Genomic DNA, 20,022 nt, shown 5'->3' on the forward strand with positions numbered 1-20,022 from the left:
GTGCGCCGCCTGCGCTCCTCACCCCACCCCCACAAAGAGAAAAACAGCAACAACAAAAAAAAGATGCTCTCACAATTTCATGCATGACAGAACTTTTTGTTTGTGCAAAAGGGTGGCAAAGAGGGCTGCAGAGGGTACAACATCTGCGGGGTAAGGTACGGAGCGGTGCTGGAGCTCTGTGCACGCTGGGAAGGTGGCAAGTCATTGAGGAGAATAAGCCTCAGCACAGCAAAGGTAGGCTCTCTGCTGCTGTTCCTCTTTTTACATCACAGATCAACGCAAAGGGCTTGTTGTAACTATCTGAAAAGTTTTAATAATCAGAAAAGTGTTTTGTCATTTCGCTTTGATTCCTTTTAGGAACGTGTGAAACGTGCTCAACGCGTATTGGGCACCACTCTGAATGTGTTTTACGCCGGTTTTTAGATGACTTGAATAGTTTAATTCAACGTGTTGCTCCTCAGGAGCCACAATAACTCTATTTGTTAAAAAAAAGTTGATTTGCTCGTGTCTTTGTTAGGTGTGGTGGCACATTGGGCTCTATTTGAATCATCCTCAAAGATTTACAGTGAATGCAGCCACTGTTTACCAGCTGCCGGTGTGCGTTTTAGTTACGTAATTGAATAAACGCGGGTGTGATCTCCATCGAGATTTTTTTTAATTGACTGGATTTGACATCATCAGCACTGGACGCTGTTGGCGCCACTTTAGCTGCACACCGAGCGCGTTGAAGAACTCGTGGTGGCTCCGTTAGAAGGTCTCCAGGTAAAGATTTGGAGTTCAGAGAAGGGAAAATCACACCTCGTGGCTCTTTGTGCTCATGTTTTAGAAGATGGAGCCTCTGAGTTTAAAATCCCCCCCCCCCCCTCGTGTGTGAAACCTGTGCAGATTTCTCACAGACCACAAATGTGAAAAGTACAATGTGCCAGCAGGAACAAGAAGACATTAAAATCCTCGCAGTGATCAGTCAAAACTGTCCACAACCAGCAAGAGTTTCAAAGGAACTAAATATTCCTAAGATCTCATTAAACTGGGATCAAAGCTTGTAGTGGTGAAAAGTAACTAAGTACATTTAAGGAAACACTTTATGGAACCTATTTCTTTACTTTATACTTCAACACTTTACAAAGGGGGATTTGTTCATTTGACTCCACCAGCCTCCATCAATCTGAAAATATTAATCAAATGTTAAAATACAATCTTTAAAGGGCCATTCTGCGTAATAGCTTTACTTTTGATCTTTTTTTTAAATGCATTTTACTTTTACACAAGTAACCATGTGAGTGCAGACGGTTTCCATGTGATGGAGCACTTCCACATGGTGGTGTTACTACTTTTACTAAAGTGAAGGAACTACTTCTGCCACTGCCAGCTTTAAGTTAAACATAATGCAGATATGACTGTGCTTCTTTTAGTCCTATAAAAGACAGATTTGCCACCTTTTTAGTTAAATGCACTTTGCATAAACATTTCATTTGGTTGCAGGATTAGTTGACACATGTGTCTCTGCCGCCATCTATTGATTGTTTTTTTTTTTTTTTTTTTTTTTTTTTTGTCCTGTTTCAGATGGCCCAGACTGGAAGCGTCTTGCCTGGAGGAGCTGGAAGTGATCCAGGACATCAGTCCCCTTCCAGCCTCCCCCGCCTCTCTTCTGGTCCTCCAGCTAAGGTGCATCTAGTGTAGTTAGTGAAGTAGTTCAGTATCTACTGCCCTAGTTGCTCCTTCTGGCTGGAGGGCAGAAATATTTTTCACTCCAGTGCCCAGAAAACTACTCTTATCTCTGATGAAATGCCTCCATGTTTCTTTCTTTGAGAACACTTATGTTTTAGCTCTGTAACTGGTACATGTAGCGCTTCAATATCTCGTGTTACATAAACAGGCCGGTGAATGGATTGTTGCTGTTGGCGTGTATCACATTTATCAGTGTGTTTGTGTGCAGGCCTCCCTCTCAGACATCTTTTTAGTGACTCATGACTTTCTGACTCTTGAGCCAAACATGATGTTGACTTGGCAGTTCCAAAGTGCTCACAGTGCAGGTAGTACACTCTGATCTACTGCAGTTTGTGCACTTCGGGTATTGCTGGTCACCTTCCCTCATCCATCAGCCCGTTTACTCTTGAAGGTGGAACTCTGGTGGGTTTACAGCGAGTTTTGTTGGTTTGCTCTCAGCTTCTGCCAGTCTCTGCTGTGCAAATCCATGCAAAGCTCTCTGTTTCTCAGACACGCAGCCAAAAGTAGAGGTATGGGTTTTGTTTTCTGCAGTTCCAACCTTTGAACACTTGAAAGACTCCAAATCATATTCACCACAGGCACAAGAGAGCAGCTGCTTTTTTTTTTTTTTTTTTTTTCTCTCTCCCCACCTGATGCAGTCATGTTGGACTCTGTAGGCATATTAGCATTAAATTTCTTTGACAAAGCTCTTTGTCTCGCTGTTTTCAGGTGGATGACTTCACAATTTCAATACTCGACAAAATGAAAGAAATTGCACAGTATCCATCTGCAATCCGCCAGATGTTGTGAGCAGTTACTCATTCATTAGATTGTACTAATTTAAGCAGAAACACAGTAGTAGTTGCACTAGATGCGTTTTTGGTTGCCTCAGGGAACTTGCAGAGAGGATGAGTTGCACACGGTGACCTCTGTGCTGTCTGACATGCTGACTGCTGAACACTAGGTGGCACCATTTCAACGGTTTTGGCGCTTGGAGCTGAGTGGAAGTCAAACAGCTGTCCACTCAGGATGAGAAGAAGGTGAAGAGAAAAAGTTTTTAAAAAGCCATTATGTCATTGAATTAGATTTGTGTAATCATATAAGATAATAGGAGACTGTTAATGTTAATTTTCCTTGGCTTATACACACATTTGAGTGTCTGTGCTGTTCCTCCATGTGGTTGAATAATAAAAGCTCATTTTCAGATCACAACCGACGCTCATGTGTCATTTAAATTGAACTATATGTTAATCTTCTGGCCACATTGTGCCCCTCTGGTGTGTGACTAGTGAACCATACAGGTAGCTACTGTGCCCTATTTGCATCCTGTAACATTCATCTTAAACAGCAGCTCGTGCACCGCATCACTCCCCTCCATACAGCTCCATCCCTGCGCGCGCACACACACACGGGGCCAACGTATCAGCCCGCACTACTACTATAACACGAGAGGAGGGGGGGGGGTCTCTGTGCGCGCAGGTTCACGTTGTGGCGCGCGCTTTTGGCGGAGCGCGCTTTTACCCGGGGCTCGTTCTTATGTGCAGCGAGCTGAGAGTCAGTGCCGCAAGTGAAGAGGGACTCATAACTTATCAGCGCCGGAGCAGCTTCACCAAGAGGCTCAGCTGAGCGGCTTTCCAGGCGGACGGACCGTTGAGGGGAAGGGAAACGCGGAAGGATGCTGATCCGAGCTGCTCCCGGAGCTGCTGCCTCAACTCATCAGCGCGAACGCCGGATTCCCTTGTAACTTTGAATGTGTTGAAGTTTATCTCAGCTGCTCTATTCTGTCCGGTTTGTTTTAAGTGCTGTTCGCCTGCCATGCCTGGACCGTCAGCGCACAGTGCGCTCTTTCTGTGCGCCTTCCTCCAGCTGTTCTCCCTGCCCGGCGGACAGGTGCCAAACTGCCAGGAGGTGCGCGCGGTGTTTCACACTCTGCATCCGGGCTCCAAGTGGGTCCCCGAAACCCCGGTGTCAGGTAACTGCCATCAGCTTTAAGACTGTGCAGGTAGCTCAACGTACATGGTGTGTGGTGACTGCATCCTCAGATTGTCCGTAGGCTGAAATAGATACCTGCAATTCCAGCGCTGACCTTAAACACTCACATTCATCCCACTGTTCAGTTTCAGAGGACATCACAGCAGCTCAACAACGCCGTCGCGCTTGTTTTCACTCCTTATTTCAAGGCTCCTGACGGTGAGAGCCAACCCACACACACTCGCCATCACTCCGGCTGAACACTTACCAACCTGCTCTGGAGAAAATCTATCGGCCACGTAAAGAGTCTTGTTAAAAATGCAGGTTGAATTATGTTAACCACCAGTTAAATGCTAAATAACAAGCTTACAGAATCGATTTAGTCCAATATTGATCCAAACATGAGCCAAGTGACCTTTCCGGAAAACTAACTTTGATTTGGTCAGTAAAACAGGAAGCAGATATGATCTTCCCGCAGGGGTCTGTTGAGCTGTTTTGAATGTTCAAGCTTAGTTTTTGTTTTGTTTGTTTTAAGGATGATGGACTGCACACAAAGAAAAAGATCAGCACTCCTCCTTTATGAGAGCTGATTAATAGTCATGTACAGGCAGGTCTCTTGGCAGCCTTCCCTCAGCCACATTGTCACAGAATATAGATTAGTGGTGTGATATGAATTGTGACCACCCTGAAAACAAATTTGTAATCATCCGAACTGGATAGTCGTTGCTCACTGCGGCTCAAGTGTCACTGCCTCTGCCTGGGATGAGGAGGGAGACGTATTTTGAGGAGAGTGACTTTTGAGATGTGAGGAAAACACTCTGAGCTGCGATGGGGAAATAATTCAGGTGTTAGTGGCAGAGAGGACTGACTAGAATCCCTCATCTTATTTTGCAGAACGCAGCATGTTGTGTACCACTGGAGCCTGTTGCATGCATCCTGATTCAGTATGTAAACAGAGATCCCTCTCATGTGGCTGAATCACAGCCAGCTGCAACTGTTAATTGGGTGTTTTAGTGTCATGTCAGCACGGTCAAGTGCTCCAGGTTAACTGTTTTCTCCCCATTACTCCCCAGCATTCACTTCTCACACCTCATCCCCACGAACAGACGAACAATACAAAATGTTCTGTGAACATGAAAGAGTGCGACGAATCACAAAAGGCCTCAAATCAAACAGCAGCAAAGATGTGCGCTGCACTTTGAAGCGTACTTTGTCACACTCCCTCTACCCCAGTTTAATCTCCCATCTGTGGGCGCGTGCAGCTCCGACCACTGAGCCCTGCATTTCCCCATGCATCCATCTTTAATCACACACCCTCCACCTCGGCCACTGAGCACTTCATCTGCCAGCCAAAGGGTAAAAGCAGGCCGAGAGAAATGTTTAGCCCCCCCTTTACCCAAATCTGAGGCAGAGCGTCCCAGCTGTCTGTGCACCTTTGCTGAGGAATCAGTCTGAGCTGCTCATCAGGCTGCTCAGAACCATCACTTAGACTGGAAATCAATTCACTAGTCAGCCAAAGGACAATCCATCCTGGCCAGTTAAGAGGTAGTTTGGTTTACACACTCCCATGATGCCCATGGCGTCTCTGTTGCAGATTAATTGCTGGTTTTATTAAGTGAGGTGGTTGCACAGCGAGTGGCTGATGATAAAGCACCAAATTCATGCATGTGCTGCAAATGCTAGTCCACTTTAACAGCTCCAGCCACACGCATGATCAGTGTTTTATCATCATGATACTGTGTGATGTTTCCTAATTTTATGAAAAACTTCTAAACGTGATGACATGTTTAGTCTGTTACAGAAAACTGTTTTTGGAGTTTTATATAGATATATTTATAACACAGAATTACACCTCTGGGTCCTTAAGTGACCCAAAACATGACTTTTTGGCAAACAAAATGAACATAATAAATGTGTTCATGCATAGCCCATATAAAACATAAAACGCCCCACTATTTGGTGTAATAAAACGTTTTAGGATCACCTCCATATTTTGCCATCTCCATCAAATGAGTTGGCGATGAAGGGACGAGTTACATACTGGGTTTTGATGACGTAATGCAGATATTAAACGATTCCTGAAATTCCTCCTTTGGGAACGAGTGTAGTAAAAATATAATGGGTTGTGATTTCTGGACTCAGAGAAAAAGCAAAGTACAGTAAGTGATTCCATATGATTCTGTAGTGTTGGGAGAGAAAGACTTTTTTTTTTTTAAAGATCTCCCCAAAAAAGCAGTGAGGACGTCACATGGCCTTGGTTGTGCCAGGGTAAGGCTTTCATGCACTACGGTCTCTTCAGTGGCACCAACATTTTTGTAAAAAATGAGGTGCGGATCCAGAGAAAAAGTATTTAACCTTGTAAAATGTGTGATTCATTTGATGGAGCACTGCAGTGGAAGAGACGTGTACTTACGGTTGCGTATTTTGACCAGTTTAATCAAAGAGGGATTTTTTTTCCCTCCTTGTAGTGCACAGACAGTTTTCAGGGGTAAAATAAAGATTAGAGGAAAGTCTAGACAAAGTGAACATAATTGAATGTAGGCTGGCACAAGTATGAATTTTCTGCTCCTATTCTGTTAATCATCTGGCGACCCGTCAGATTTCTCTCACGACTGGAACAATCTAATAGAGATTTATTGTTTTTCTGTGCATGTGCCAAAACTGTCGCATTACCAAACATCACGTCATCAACAATGATCACATTCACTGATTTCATTCATCCTTATATACAATAGTACATTTTTTTTTTTTAATGCGTGCTCATCCATGTGTGCACATCCGAGCTGCTACGGGAAAATATTTCACTATCCTGAAAAACTTTAAAAGTCACACTCTATTCCTAAATGGATTATATTTTAGTGTTTCACTGGAAATGTGTTTTCTGTCAAAAGAATGTGACGCATATTAAACTTCCCAGGCATGTTTCCAGCATTTTATGCTGTCCTTTATATCCAGGTATGACTTTGACATGTCTATCATCATTCCAGGCAACTTTTAAGCAATGCATAAAAATTTCAAAAGTAATATCCTGCAGAGTTATGGCCCACGGCTTGTACTTTAGGTAGGATTTCCATAAATATCAGCTCTTCCACTTTTGCCTTAATGAGCTGCAATCACATCTCATATATTTAGTATATGAGTTTTTTTCTTTTTTTTTGGTCACGCCTCATCCATAATATATCTTCATTATTAATTTACACAGAATAAGTTGAAGGTTTTCTGTCACAGTTACATCTTCTGTAATTGTTCTGAACTTTGTTCTTGCTAAAAATGTGGTGAGTAAGTGCGAGACGGAGGTCTTGTCATGCAGCCTAATGTAACACCAGTGCCTCTGTGAAGCCTAGCCGACAGCAAATGAAAGATTGATGAAATTAAATGTTGACGATGGCTAGCTGTGATTTGTCTGAGGGAAGTATCACTTTCTGTGTTCTGAGTGTGTGTGTGTGTGTGTGTGTGTGTGTGTGATGGGGAGACGTGAAGTAGCCTGTATTGATATGGTGTGCTGATATACTGTGTGGGGGAGGTGGCTGATTCAGAGAGATGTCCGCAGGAAGGCAGAGCAGAATTCTAATAATGCTGCATGTGGTGCCAGGGGGCAAAACACCAAAAAACTAAAGTTTTTCTTTCCACCAACATGATTCAAAAGGAGTGAGAGCAGAGAACCAACATTACAGCACAAACATGAAAGAGCAATCCCTAACTGTGCCGTAGGAGTACCACTCATGTCTTTGTTGCGGCTGTTGCTGTGGGTGGTTGAAGTGTGTGAAGGTGAAATGGAGGCTGGGTGTCAGTTCACTCCATCGTGGCATCGTATACGTGCAGGAGGCGCACGAGCACTTACCCCAGGACATGAGTGTGAAAGCAGCTCCATCAGTGTCGGTGGTGGTTTGAGCGGAGGATGTGGTGGATCTCTGACAGCAGCAGCTGACCTGATTCATGAGAGGAGCATCAGATTCTCACTAAATGGAAGAGTAAGCCTCGTTTGCTGGAGGCTGAGCTGACAGCTGCCACTTATTTCAACAGGAAATCCTGGGCAGTGGTCCTGCAAAGGAGTTTTCCCCCTTTCTTTTTCTCCGAGCTGAAACAATTATACTTTACAGCTTAGTTTTATAGATATTTCTTAGCAGGATGCCAAATAAACATCCAGGTGATGTGGACTTCTCAGTAATTAGCTGCACAGCAACACAGAGCAAACTCTCCTCCTGTTTCATTGACACAGGGCTAAGAGGTGGATCAATCTGACCCGAAGCGAGATGCTGATTTGTGTTTTCTTCACTCGGCTTTCCTTTAATAAAGGGCACTCATGTTTGCTCCCGCTACGTTTTGTGTACACTGTAAAAACAGAAATCGGGCTCTTCCACATTCATGCTTCCAGCTTTCATATTATTGCTTCATCAAACGACTTAAAGTAGAGCAGTGAGCACTAAAAATATTTAAAACAATAGTAATCCCCAGTAGCTAATGATATTATTATTCCTTAGGTTGGTTGTAAATTGCGCTATCTTTATTTCATTTATTGTCTCTACAAAGTGACACTGGCTTATTTTGCCCCAAGTGGAAGCTGAGGAGTCCCCCATGCTTCCACTCGACACTAGTAGTTGATGTATAATTTATGCTCATAATGAACAGCTTTTAACATATTCTATAACTTAATACAACTTGTTTTTCCCCCATGGTCTCCATCATTAAAGTTGCATAGTGATAGCTTTCTAATTGGTGCTGGGAAAGTACGAGACACACGCTGTATTTGTGGCTGTCCCCAATCCCTTGGCTCGGAGTCCCTGAGCTTGTTAAAGAAGTGAGGGGAAGGAGTCCTCTCGTCTGTGTGTACACAGGGCCGTTTGAGCCCCTGCTGGAGTTTGAGCCCCTGCTGGAGTTTTCACCCGTGGCATTTCGACAGGAACTTTCTGTCATGAGAGAAGCAGCTAAGGATAAGGCTGTGACAAACAGGAGGGCGATCAATGCCTTTTTAAAAAGCCATTCAAAGACCTTGACACTCGTGAAAACTGCAGCTGCTCTGCATGTTGAATTATCTGGCCAACCATTTCAGCGTATTGATTGAATGCACGTAATAATTTAACGGCATCACCTTGGGCTGAGATTGTATGTTGGGGGAAATTTACATCTAAATTGCTCCTGGCCCTGCACCTTGTCTCTCTTCATTTTATTTGAGAGAATTGGCCACCAGGACGCAAGCATCGACTAATTAACCAATAACAGACTGATAGAAAGGTGCTCCCAGTGCCCGATAGCTATTATGCTCAAGGTAGGTGAAGTGAAACAAGCTCAGAACAAAACTATGCAGGGATGACAAGGAATAAGAAAAAGAGGGGGAGGAGAAAGAGAGCTGAGCCTAAAGCAAAGAGGAGAAGCAGGAAGCTTATTCCCAAGTGATCTGTCAGTCAGAGAAAAGGCTTTATTTAGACGGTGTGATTTTATTATTTGTGAAGCTCTACGGGGAATCATTTTCCTGCCGAATCCTTCACTTATTCCTCACCGCTGTGGAACTTCTTTAATGAAACGCATTTATCATCTGCAAAACGACAAACGTGCAGATGAAACTGTCTGTTTTGCTGGAGATAATTGCTAAATCCCCGTCTCTTCTCCGCACCGGCCGCGCTCACCTCACCTATGGTGCTATTGACAGCTTAATAATTTTGCCCCTGCAGTCTGAAATTAACTTGATCTTATCTGTCAGGAGTCCTTTGTCGGTATTGATTCAAGATATTAAGCCTGTCAGTTTGCATACAAAAGGTGCTGTGTGACAGTTTTATTGCCCGTTTCACTCATTAGACTCTACACCTTAAACTCTGATGGGAGTCAGGAGTGAGCCGGGAGTTAGCCAGTGCTGTTCTCTGTTTGACTCCTCAGTACTTATTAATTATCGAGACTGTCACTCTGCATCTCCTGCTAGTTTAACTTCCCTCCATGCCTGCTGTTTTCATTGTTACAGTCTGAGCTTTGTTTCTGAAGATCTATTGTTTGAAGATACAAAGAGACAAAGCCTCAAACCAATAGGAATATTCCCTTTTCATATTAAGATAAAGCCTCCGTTTCGACAAAAGCCTTTCCTCTGTCTTTTGACATGCTTGTTATCAAGACTTTTCTGATAGAATTAAATATATATATATATATAGTACACACATTCACGTTTGGAGCCTTCCCTCCAAATTAATCTCCCTGCTTTCGTCTCTTTATCCTCCGCACCCTGAGCAGTGGCAGCTGAAGCTGGCAGACTCCCCTGACATTTGTTTACCACACCATCAATCAGGCTCTTGTCACTGATGCCTCTCAGGCAGCAGATCCTGCAGACAACTCCTCGACGCAGCTTCGCACGTTACGACTGCAGCCTCACCCGAAGCTTTCAACAGCCACATGGGACGAAGGGAGAGGAGGCAGCACTAAGGAGAGGGAACTCCTCTTTGTATTTAAGCATCAGATGGTTGTGTCCTATTTATGTCTTGCATGTGCATCATTTTAGAAGTGTGGTTTGGGAATAGGCTGGAGATTTATAGCTTGTCTATAGAAAGTGCATTTTCCACTTTTCTCAATAGAGATGTTTTGATGTACAATCATTGTTAAAACCCCATGTGAGTTTGAAATACACTATTATCTCTTAATGTCTCACAACATTACTGCAGTATTGTGGTGGTAGGGACATGTGCGTGTAATAATACGAGGCAGAATGTCTCTTTGTGAAAGATTTCCTTCAGAGTATTATCACACAAAGATGCAGCTCATTCACCATCACTGATGTAGCAGCTGAGGCACCTTCGCTATCCTTGATCAGACAGAATTCTGACCTTGTAATCTTTATCTTCCTCCTCACTGGAACTTTTTCAAATTTAATTAGTTTTTTGTATGTGGCACAGCTGTGTATGGCTACATAGCCTCACTAACACATGTCTGTCACCGTAGTGTTTCTTTCGCTGTCTTACAAATCCAATTATTTCTCATCAGTGTAAACAACTTGTTGTGTCAGCGGTCAGGTGCAGAAATGTTATTTTATGGACTTCAATCTTACTCATGGCTGCTTTTTTTTCAATGTCATACATAGTGAAAGCAGTCTGATCTCATGGTTTGTTCGCCTGCACGCTGAACTGCTCCTGTCTCTCATCCTAGCGACTAAAAAGTACTTTATTTGTTCTTCGGTGTGAAAAGTGTACCCTAGAGGGGTGGGAAAGTTTCTGTTGACCAAATTGATCTCTGAGGAGAACAACATAGCACTGGTGTATTGCTTGAATGTGCATCAAGATGACTCATTTTTAGCCGCAATTTATTTTTCACTTCAGCTAAATAACACACCCTCTACATAATGATCACACCCTCATTAAGGCTGCAGTACCCGTTATATATAGTGTTTGTTGTGTATAGCATGCAGATGATGCAGCTGTTTTTTTCCCTGAGAAGCAAGAGGCTTCAGTCCTGTGAAAATTAAACAAAAGTGGCTCAGGAGCCCCTTCCTTCCCTCTGCTCATCCAGTCTCCTGTCTCTGTCTCCGCTGATTTCCTGCCAGGTGCGGATCTGCAGGTTTGCCAAACCAAAGGCCCGACCTGCTGTTCCAAGAAGATGGAGGAGCGGTATCAGGTAGCCGCACGCAGCAACATGGAGTCTGGTCTGCAGGTTGTCAGCGCCCAACTCAAGCGTCTTATCATCCAGAACGCCGCCATATTCCAAGGTAAGCAGTGGCACTGATTCAAACAGAGAGAGATATTTTTCCTTCAAGGAGCACCGAGAAAAAAACCATTGCGTTTTCAAGCCGATAATTGACATCCTCAAATCAAGACAGTCAGTATCCACTTTCTTGGCGCCGATCCCCTGTTCACGTCAGCAGCTCACTCCTCCAGACGGTGAGTCAGACATAAATAAAGCAGAAGCATAATGCTCGCAGACAGGGATGAGACGTTCAGCTGCTGCTATACTAAATGTTCGAAAGGCAGAGACATGTGGTTAAAGTGACTTTAGATGTAGTGTGCTTGTCGGTGCCAGACATGCTGTTCCAGGAAGTGACAGCCTCCTGAGATTTTGGCGCACTGCAGTCAGTGATGGCTGTTATTCACAGAGTGAAAAAACACCAGTCAGCAGTGGTCCTGGAGGGCACTCGCAGATGAGAGGGGTCACAGGAGACGGAACGGGATGACTGGTACTAGCTAACAGAAAGCTAACGGAGAAAATGACTCAAGCGACCTGGAGACAGAGAGCTTCAAGCGGATGAAGGTACAGGAAGCAGGTGATTTCTGAGAGAGAATGAGTGAACAGTGAAATGACACCTGGTCTGATGGTGGGAGCGGATATATGACAAAAGTCAGCAGGAACCACTGTGTCTAACATTGTCAAATGTTAGACACGATGAGTTGTTGCTTTAAAGAACTGAAGCAACTCTGGAGTCAAAATATAATCCCAGCTGATACCATGTAGGTGTATAATGGAGCACATGTGTATTTACTTTAATTTACTCGCCACAGATAATTCTATTATGTGGATAGTCTGACATCTTGGGATCTACGCTTATTAACTTTGGTGTTAGTACTGCACGAAAGTACCCTTTATAGGTAACAGCACTTGCTTTACTACGCAAGTTTTTATGCTACTTAATACTGCATTTCAGAGGGACATACTGTAGTTTTGACTCCACTGAATTTATTTTATTTTACTTTTCAGAATAAGATTTTACAAAAAAAAGGAAGCAGACAGACATTCCCCCTTTTAACTTCTTACATGTTTTCATTCAAACAACTGCTCGAAGTCCAGAGAGCTCAAACCATCCAATATTTCATAAATAACAGCAAAGATGTTACAAAAAAAAAAAAAAAAAAGGAATGTAAGTTTATGTATTAGAACTTTTTTGTTGTTGTTTTTCTTTCCTCTTCCATTAAGCAACTCGCAACCCCAATGATTTTTCTGATGACCCTTTGGAGGAGGCCAACCCCTTGGTGTATGCCAAGTAGTTAACACTGGATCCACCTCAACCAGCTGTAACACTAAAATGCTGCTTTCACATTAATGCATCAGTATAATATCATAACTCATGTATAGTAATATGCCAGTCACAGTTCTGCAGAACATTTGAGCACTTGTGGTTTGACCACAACTGATTGATACATAAGAATTTGTAAGGTAGATATGAAGCTAGAGCCAACAGACGGTTAGTACAGCCTTCCTCTGCTTAGCAAACCCTGTGTCAAATTTTGTTACTATTGAAGAGCAATGCTAAGATAAGCGGCTGTCAATTCCTACTTGCTGTACAGGCATAAATGTGGAATTAACTGTCTCATGAAACTCTCTGTAAGAAAATGGATGAACATGTTTCTCAAAATGCTAAACAAAAAACAGCTAAACAGTGATGTTTATTAATGTACATTGGTACTATTAAAAAAAAAAAACAATCCAGTAAAATAAATCAGTGAAAGTAAGGTTGCCAAAACAGTGGATCTGACACACAGCCGATGCTTTCTTTGCAGAGGTTATTAATTGTCCACAAGAAAATGAATAGATTCCAAAACATTTAAGGCTCAGCTGCCCTGTTAAAGGACAAAAAGGGCTGTCCTCTTGCAGGTGAGAAGTTTGATTCTTACACAACGAATCGCACTCCTGCTCAGTTCAGCACCCTCAGGTGTTTTGGTGCTACAGCCTCACACGGTCTGGTATGACCGCCAGCTTATGGTGGCTAATGTTAGCAAACATAGTGATGCTGCATGACTGAAGCTCTACTCCTCTTTACTTGCGCTACTTTTACTCTGTATATTAGCATTTATGATTAACTTGTAATTTCTACTTTACAGCTTAAGTTACATTCTTACACTTTAAAGAAAAGCATGAATTTGAAGTAATGGTGGGAAACTTTAAGACCTGGTTTCAACTGAGGCGTAAACAACTTTCCCTTCACAGCGCAGCCACATTAGCAACAGTTGTTTTGAAATATCCCTTTTGCATTTAATGTGAAGCTTTCGTTATCACGCTCCACAGGCCTTTTCAATCCAGCACAGCAGCTCTGTTTACTGTCTCGGGGTTTCCACTAGGAGTGGGATCTGCAGACTCACTGGGCCAACTTTTCTGAGACCGCACACTCATTGGTTGTGAAACGCAACACCATCCTGACATGCCAATTAAAACTTGGGGTTTAATGGGGACCATGGGGTTTGCTTGACTTGGTTGTTACACTCTAACTATGTTAGAGACTGCTGCTGTGGTTAGGCTGCACTTTCCTAGAAGGGGTTCAATACTAATTGCTTTAGCATAGGGCTTGAGAGAACTCCCCAAACAGCCCCGCACTGAAATCCTTTTAACATCCTGGTCTTTCCCTCTACTTCATTTCTCTCCCCTCTCCTTTTTTCTTCTCCATCTCTCTCTCTCTCTCTGCCACCCTGTCATCCTCTCTTTCCATCTCTGTCTCTCTCAATCTACTTGACTTTTCTTTCTCCCTCTCCGTCTGTCTCCTCCTCTTGCGCTCGTCCCACTATTGGGAATTGAGTGCATGCCTTGTTTGCAATCTTCTTTGCCGCTCTCCATCTCTTTTCTTCAGCGCTCACTCTTGCCAGAGATCAAAGGGCTTCCCCTCTCCACTCCTCTATCTCCCATCTCAGAGTGCTCTCTCTATCCCTGCATCCCCCTCTCCTTCGGGCTCCACCTGCCCTGCTCCGCTTTCCCAAGCCTCAGACTACACCAGAGGTTTTCACCCTTTTGAAGTCAACCTCTCCAAACAATAGAAAAAGTAATGGCTCTGTCTATCTTTGTCTTTTAAGCAGTAAGATGACAGGCTGCTTTAACATTAGGCTTCTTCAAGATCAATACCAGGAAATAGGTAAGGCATTAGGAATTTCTAATGATGCGTGCCTCTTGTGCAGAATATCTTGTATGCCATTTGACAATCTAATGAGCCTTAGCTGATCTCTTTATCTTATACCAGGGTAATACGACGTAATGGATAAACTGCAGCATCCACTCTGATACGTGACAGACTCTTGGATTTCATTTTGATTCGCATTAACGAGATCATAGCACCATTTTCCCCCGCATACAGTGATTGTTTTGTACTCAATGGTCCGATGTTGTCGGTTCAAAATGAGTCTGTAAACCTGTACAGGATGCTCATTTTTAAATCTAATCTTTTAAAATGAGAAGCTGATCTTGTGCATGCTGAGAATTTAATTTAGAAAATAAATTATGGAGTGCAATATTTCTCAAGAGTGTATTAGTATGTGATGCTGCACGTCATTGAGCAGCCTTGAGAAAACTTGATAAAACATGAAATTTATTGCAGAGTTTTCAGTCAACGCTCTGGAGAGAGGACTGTGGTAGCGGTGACATAAGAGTGCCCATGAGCTCTACACTGATTTTACACATTTGGGTCAGTTTACTTTTCGTTGGGAGCATTGCCACGGTTATCAATTACTCCTTACTTATTACACACGAGAGAAATAATTATATTACTTAAATTAAGCCTCTACATTCACACTTAGTAATGTTCACAGCGTAAAATCTGTAGAAAACAAAACATTGTAGTTTAACAAGCAGCGAGTCCTCACTTTGGAGGTGAAGAGATGTTGAGTTGCAATATGGGAAGTGTAGGATCCAATTTTTGGAGTTTTACCCATTCATAACATCAATATAACATGAAACAACTATTTGGTGTGTAAAGATAAAGTAGAGTAATGGTGAACTGTGTTGTCATCCGAGCCTCTCTGTCCTTTGGTTTGGTCTTATGGATGGCAGTCATGCGAGTCCATGAATCGTCAAGTGAGTAAACCCATATCACAGGGAAACGAAAAATGAGTCTGAGCAGCTGCCCAGCGACAGTCTCAGCCAAGCTACTGAGCTAACACAGTAGCACAAAAACTGAGAGAGGCGGTCACACAACAAATGAGAATGACTGAGCAACTGGGCTGTAGAGATGCAAGGGGGAATGGAGGCGGGGGCACAGATTTGTTTTGGTCTAAGATTCTGAGAAGAATAGAGAAGTTTAAAGCATTTAATCTAGACAATGAAAAATACCCATCGCAAAGGTCCGAATTTACTGTTTACTGAAATTACATTTATTTATTTACCACTAATTTGTTTGCCTGGATTAGTTAGGGATATTTGGCTTTCAGGTGAAATTTCAGGATGAACCTAAAATGCATTCTAACCTTTCCAGGTGAACTTAATGTGACCTTCTCTAAACCTTTGAATGCACATGTCCAACTGTTCAGTGTTTCAGTACTTTTTGCACAAGTTGCTGTTCTGAATGAACATGAATCAACCAATAAATTTCCTGGTTCAGTTAGAATTGGTATTTAAACAGTCCTCCTCATCATGCTGTTCACATTCTGACATGATGAGACCAAGACGACACCTAACTATTGATCAGCAGCACCTCACCATTGCAAGGCTTCAAACAGGAAGTCCTCAGAAGGAGGTGTTCACTGAGCTTAGAGGGTCACAGAGTGTCATCAGGAGGTTGTAACAGTGATACAGAGAGACTGGAAGAGTCACAGAAAGGAGAGGAGTGGACGTCCTTTGGCCACATCCCAATTTATTGAGACACTGAAAATTTTTTTGTTGTGGTATACCTACCACTGTTGTTAGCTTTTCTTTCAATACATTGTTTAAAATGAAGAAATTACCAGTGCATGCTTCTACTTAAATGCCCTGCTTTCATGATATAATATCACTGTAGCATTCACTTTTTACATTTTCCATATATTTCACCTGAAAGTCGAATATCCCTAACTTTTTGTGAGTAGTGTATGTGCACCTTTTGCAAATATGTTCAATATCAACATTTTAAAACTTAGCTGATACTTTCATTCAATTATGTTGATAGAAAATGTAATCTTTCAAAACAGATCTATTGTTGGACATATAGGAAAACTACGAGTGTAATTGTTTTACAACTATTAGTGGAAAATTCGGACGGTATTCAATTTACAATGATATGGAACAGAAAAAATGTTTAGCATTTTTACTTGATATACGACTTATAAACTATGAAAAGTTTGTCAGTGAATTTTATGCTGCTCGGCTAATTCATTGTTTTCAGGGATTTTCCACTTAGTGCTCTTATTACAAAGATACCAAAAAGTGAATGTGTGTGTGTGTTGAGGTCTGAGCTAAACTCTACTCTAAGCACAGATTTGAATTAAGCACAGATTTATTACTTTGGGATGTGATTATATTGCACATCTCATGTCATCCCCTCTCTCTCACCCACCCTCTCTGTCTGTATGCCCTGTATAACTGCCCGATCAAGCAGAAACTCATCCAACAGCATCTTCTGGCATTTTCAGTGATTGGCAGCTCTAATTGTTGTTATTTCCCCAGCGTGTGTCCTTCAGAGTGGCTCTGCTGCTCCTGTTGTGATGCTCAGTCTGAGCCCGAGCCCGCAGATTAGGAATTAGATTATCCTCTTTTGTTAATGAGACAAGCTTTTATTTAACTTTTTGAAAAGGATTTGTTGAGGTTATCACTGCGTAGGCATTGAAAGCCACTGAGCTGCAGTGCAGGCAGGATCTGGGTATGTTTTTGTTGTTCAGCGCTTGTGTAAAATCACACATCAGAAAACGAGTCTCCCCTGACTGCAGTGCTGGTGGAGAGGACAAGATCAGGCTGCTGTCTGCTCAGTTTCATCACAGCTCGATGCTCCACTGCAGCCCGAGGAACAGTCGTCACCCAGAGGGGAGTCACACTCAAGTCCAAAGAGCAAACCCAATTAATAAACATGAGAGGACAGGATTGGCCCGATTGCTTATGAAGTCAAAGATGTGGGGAGGAAAGTTGAGCAGCGAGAGTGTGTGTGTGTGCAGATATCAGAGAGTCTGTGTGATATCTGCAGAAAAAAGTGGGACAGCTAGCCTGGTGCTCCTGAAATGACTCAATGAGTCCATAGAAGGCTGGCACAGTGGGGTGTACGAAAACAGGTCTGCCTTGGACTACTTTCAGGCAGCATGAGGGCGATCTGTATGTGGCTTCACTCGTTGCTCCGAGGCAGGGGATCTTTCTCCACTTTACTCTGAACTCACAGGGGTGATGCTCTGTAAATGAGCTGGGAGTTTGGAAGGAGCTTGAAAGAATGCTCATATCTTTTTATCGAACACAAAGACACCGGACAACCTGAGGTGTGCAACAAACTTATGGGATATCTGCGAGGACCCTCACAATTCAATTCAATTTATTTTGTATAGCCCAATATCACAACAGAGTTGTATCACAGTGCTTTACAAAGTTCACGGAAATAAACAAGTGTAAGCGAACAAACAATCTAATAAAGAGTCCAGCAGGCGATGAGGCCAATGGATCAGTCCGATGGATCAGTCACACACCACCATTTAAAAAGTTCACTCACGAGGAGTGTGAATAAATCTTTTGTGTCCTTGAGTTTCTCATACCTCATTCCTAGCGGGCCAACAAATTAGCATCTCATTAGCAGTCTCAAAAAATTCCATCGACTTCCCCCGCTTCTTCTGGATGGGTTTTAATTACTCTAAGTGTATAAGGAATTAGAATGGCAGACCTCCTGTGGCCCTGGTGGAGGTGGTTGTTGACCTTGAGAGGAGTTTGCCCTCATTTGTCTCCGATAGTGCTGAATGGACATTCGCCTTGCCAGTAACCCAAACGAGATGTGGCAGGAGGCAGATGATGCAGAACCTGGCAGGCCTGTGCTGCCTCTCCATCCAGCAGCCAATAATCAAAATCAGATCTCACTGCCCTCTGCATCAATCCCCTGTCTCCCGCTCGTTAGCTATCCGCTCGATCCAGAGTGCTCCAGGAGGCTGGCCTGAGCTGGCCTTTCCTCTGTTCTTCCCATCATTCGCTTTCCAAAAATCATCCCCTGCCTCACGCTCTCCATGGAGTCATTTTGTCTTCTGGAGAAGTTTCCCGGAGTAATCCAATAACAGCGAGGACTGGTGGGATGTATGCCTGCTGCGAGATGTCTGAAGTTGTTTACTAGCTGCCCCAGGCTAATCTAATAACTTAATGATGAGCAGAGGCAGTTTTGCTGTGTCCAATGGGCTCCTTCGAGCATCGTTTACCAGACACGATGGGGTACACCAGCCATTACCACATCTTTTTCTATCAACTTGTAATTTGATTTTCACTTAATTGCTGTGTTTTATCATTATGCGTCACTTCTTAGTTTGCTTGTAATGAGATTTTTGGGACTTTTTTAGCACTCTGCTGGGTTGGTAAACTGTTGTACAGATTGATATTTAATAATGCAGAATTCTCAGTATTACACTGCTTTAGGTCTCTCTCTCTCTCGCTCTCTGTCTCTCAGCAGCCTGAGAAAATATTTCAGTGTTTGTGAGCCTGAGGAAAAAAATAGACACATAAGCACTGAAACATCCAGGTAGAGCAAATGCACCAGTGATGCCGCCCTTCTTAGTATTTCCTCTCATTACCCAGTGTGTTTGTGGAGACAGTCTAATACGAAACAGTGAATCACCAGAGGCAAAAATAAAATAGATGTGTGGGCGCAGTTTGCCACTGAATTAAGATGACATGGTTTGAATGTGAATGTAATGTGTGTTTTGTGCCACTTCTTCATGTCAGGCACGAGTCTCTATGTAGAATCTCACGAGTCCTGCTGCTTCACGGTTTTTACACTGAGCAAGAAAAACCGGAAGCAGATAATATGGATGTGTTAAAAGAGTTTTATTGTAAGCCGTACACACAAAAAAATATGTGCGTTGACTCGTAATATGTTGCAATGTCGTAAGTAATTGTCTAAACAGATGTTTGCAGCTTCATAACAGCCACTGCTCTGCAAGAAAATAAGAAAGCTAATAATTCAGTGTTACTAAGAGATGTTTTATGCCAGCGGTTATTTGAAGTCTTGTTTGAACTGATGTCACATGGTGCATGTTTCTTGTTAAGAATTTGCCCAAGTCTTAGTTTCCTCTTGAAGTTCTATTTAACTAGGATTTTGCACTTTTTCTACATATTTGTAAGCAACATTTTCATTGTACCAAAAAAGGAAAAACCTGCATGATGTGGTGACTGCATGGCCTGGTGATCTTTCTTGGCTGTCTTTCCTTTGTCCTCTGCCACACCCCAGTCCTCATCAAGCCACAGCTTCTTTTTGGACGGACTTTGGAAGTAGAATGTGGTAGGTTGTCAGGTAGGACAAAGGAGTGAATATTGTAGCCGTGGATTGTCACTGACTCTATCTGAATGTTAGGGTCATTTTCATCAGGTAAAACAACGTTAAACTGAGTTGTTATTTACTTGGATTAATTAGAACACAACCCACATAGCTTATCCTAAAATACAAGAAATGACGGTTAACTTGCACTGCCTTCTCTGCCTCACTTAAGTGACAAAGTGACGTTACTCTGAGGCATTTGCATGATACAAAGACAGCCTTAC

The 20,022-nt window shown here is 42.8% G+C and overlaps 1 protein-coding gene across 1 annotated transcript in view; it reads left to right on the forward strand.

Annotated features, from left to right (window-relative positions):
- Nucleotides 1-3,522: 3,522 nt before the first annotated feature.
- The window catches only part of gpc3 (glypican 3), a 97,636-nt gene continuing 81,136 nt past the window's right edge, over nt 3,523-20,022 (forward strand). The window contains exons 1-2 of the mRNA XM_070837329.1: nt 3,523-3,679; nt 11,195-11,356. Coding sequence (XP_070693430.1) covers nt 3,523-3,679; nt 11,195-11,356 — 319 coding nt within the window. The remainder of the gene's footprint in view (nt 3,680-11,194; nt 11,357-20,022) is intronic.

Source organism: Pempheris klunzingeri, chromosome 9, assembly GCF_042242105.1.
Source record: "Pempheris klunzingeri isolate RE-2024b chromosome 9, fPemKlu1.hap1, whole genome shotgun sequence".
In the NCBI taxonomy this organism is placed as follows: Eukaryota; Metazoa; Chordata; class Actinopteri; order Acropomatiformes; family Pempheridae; genus Pempheris; species Pempheris klunzingeri.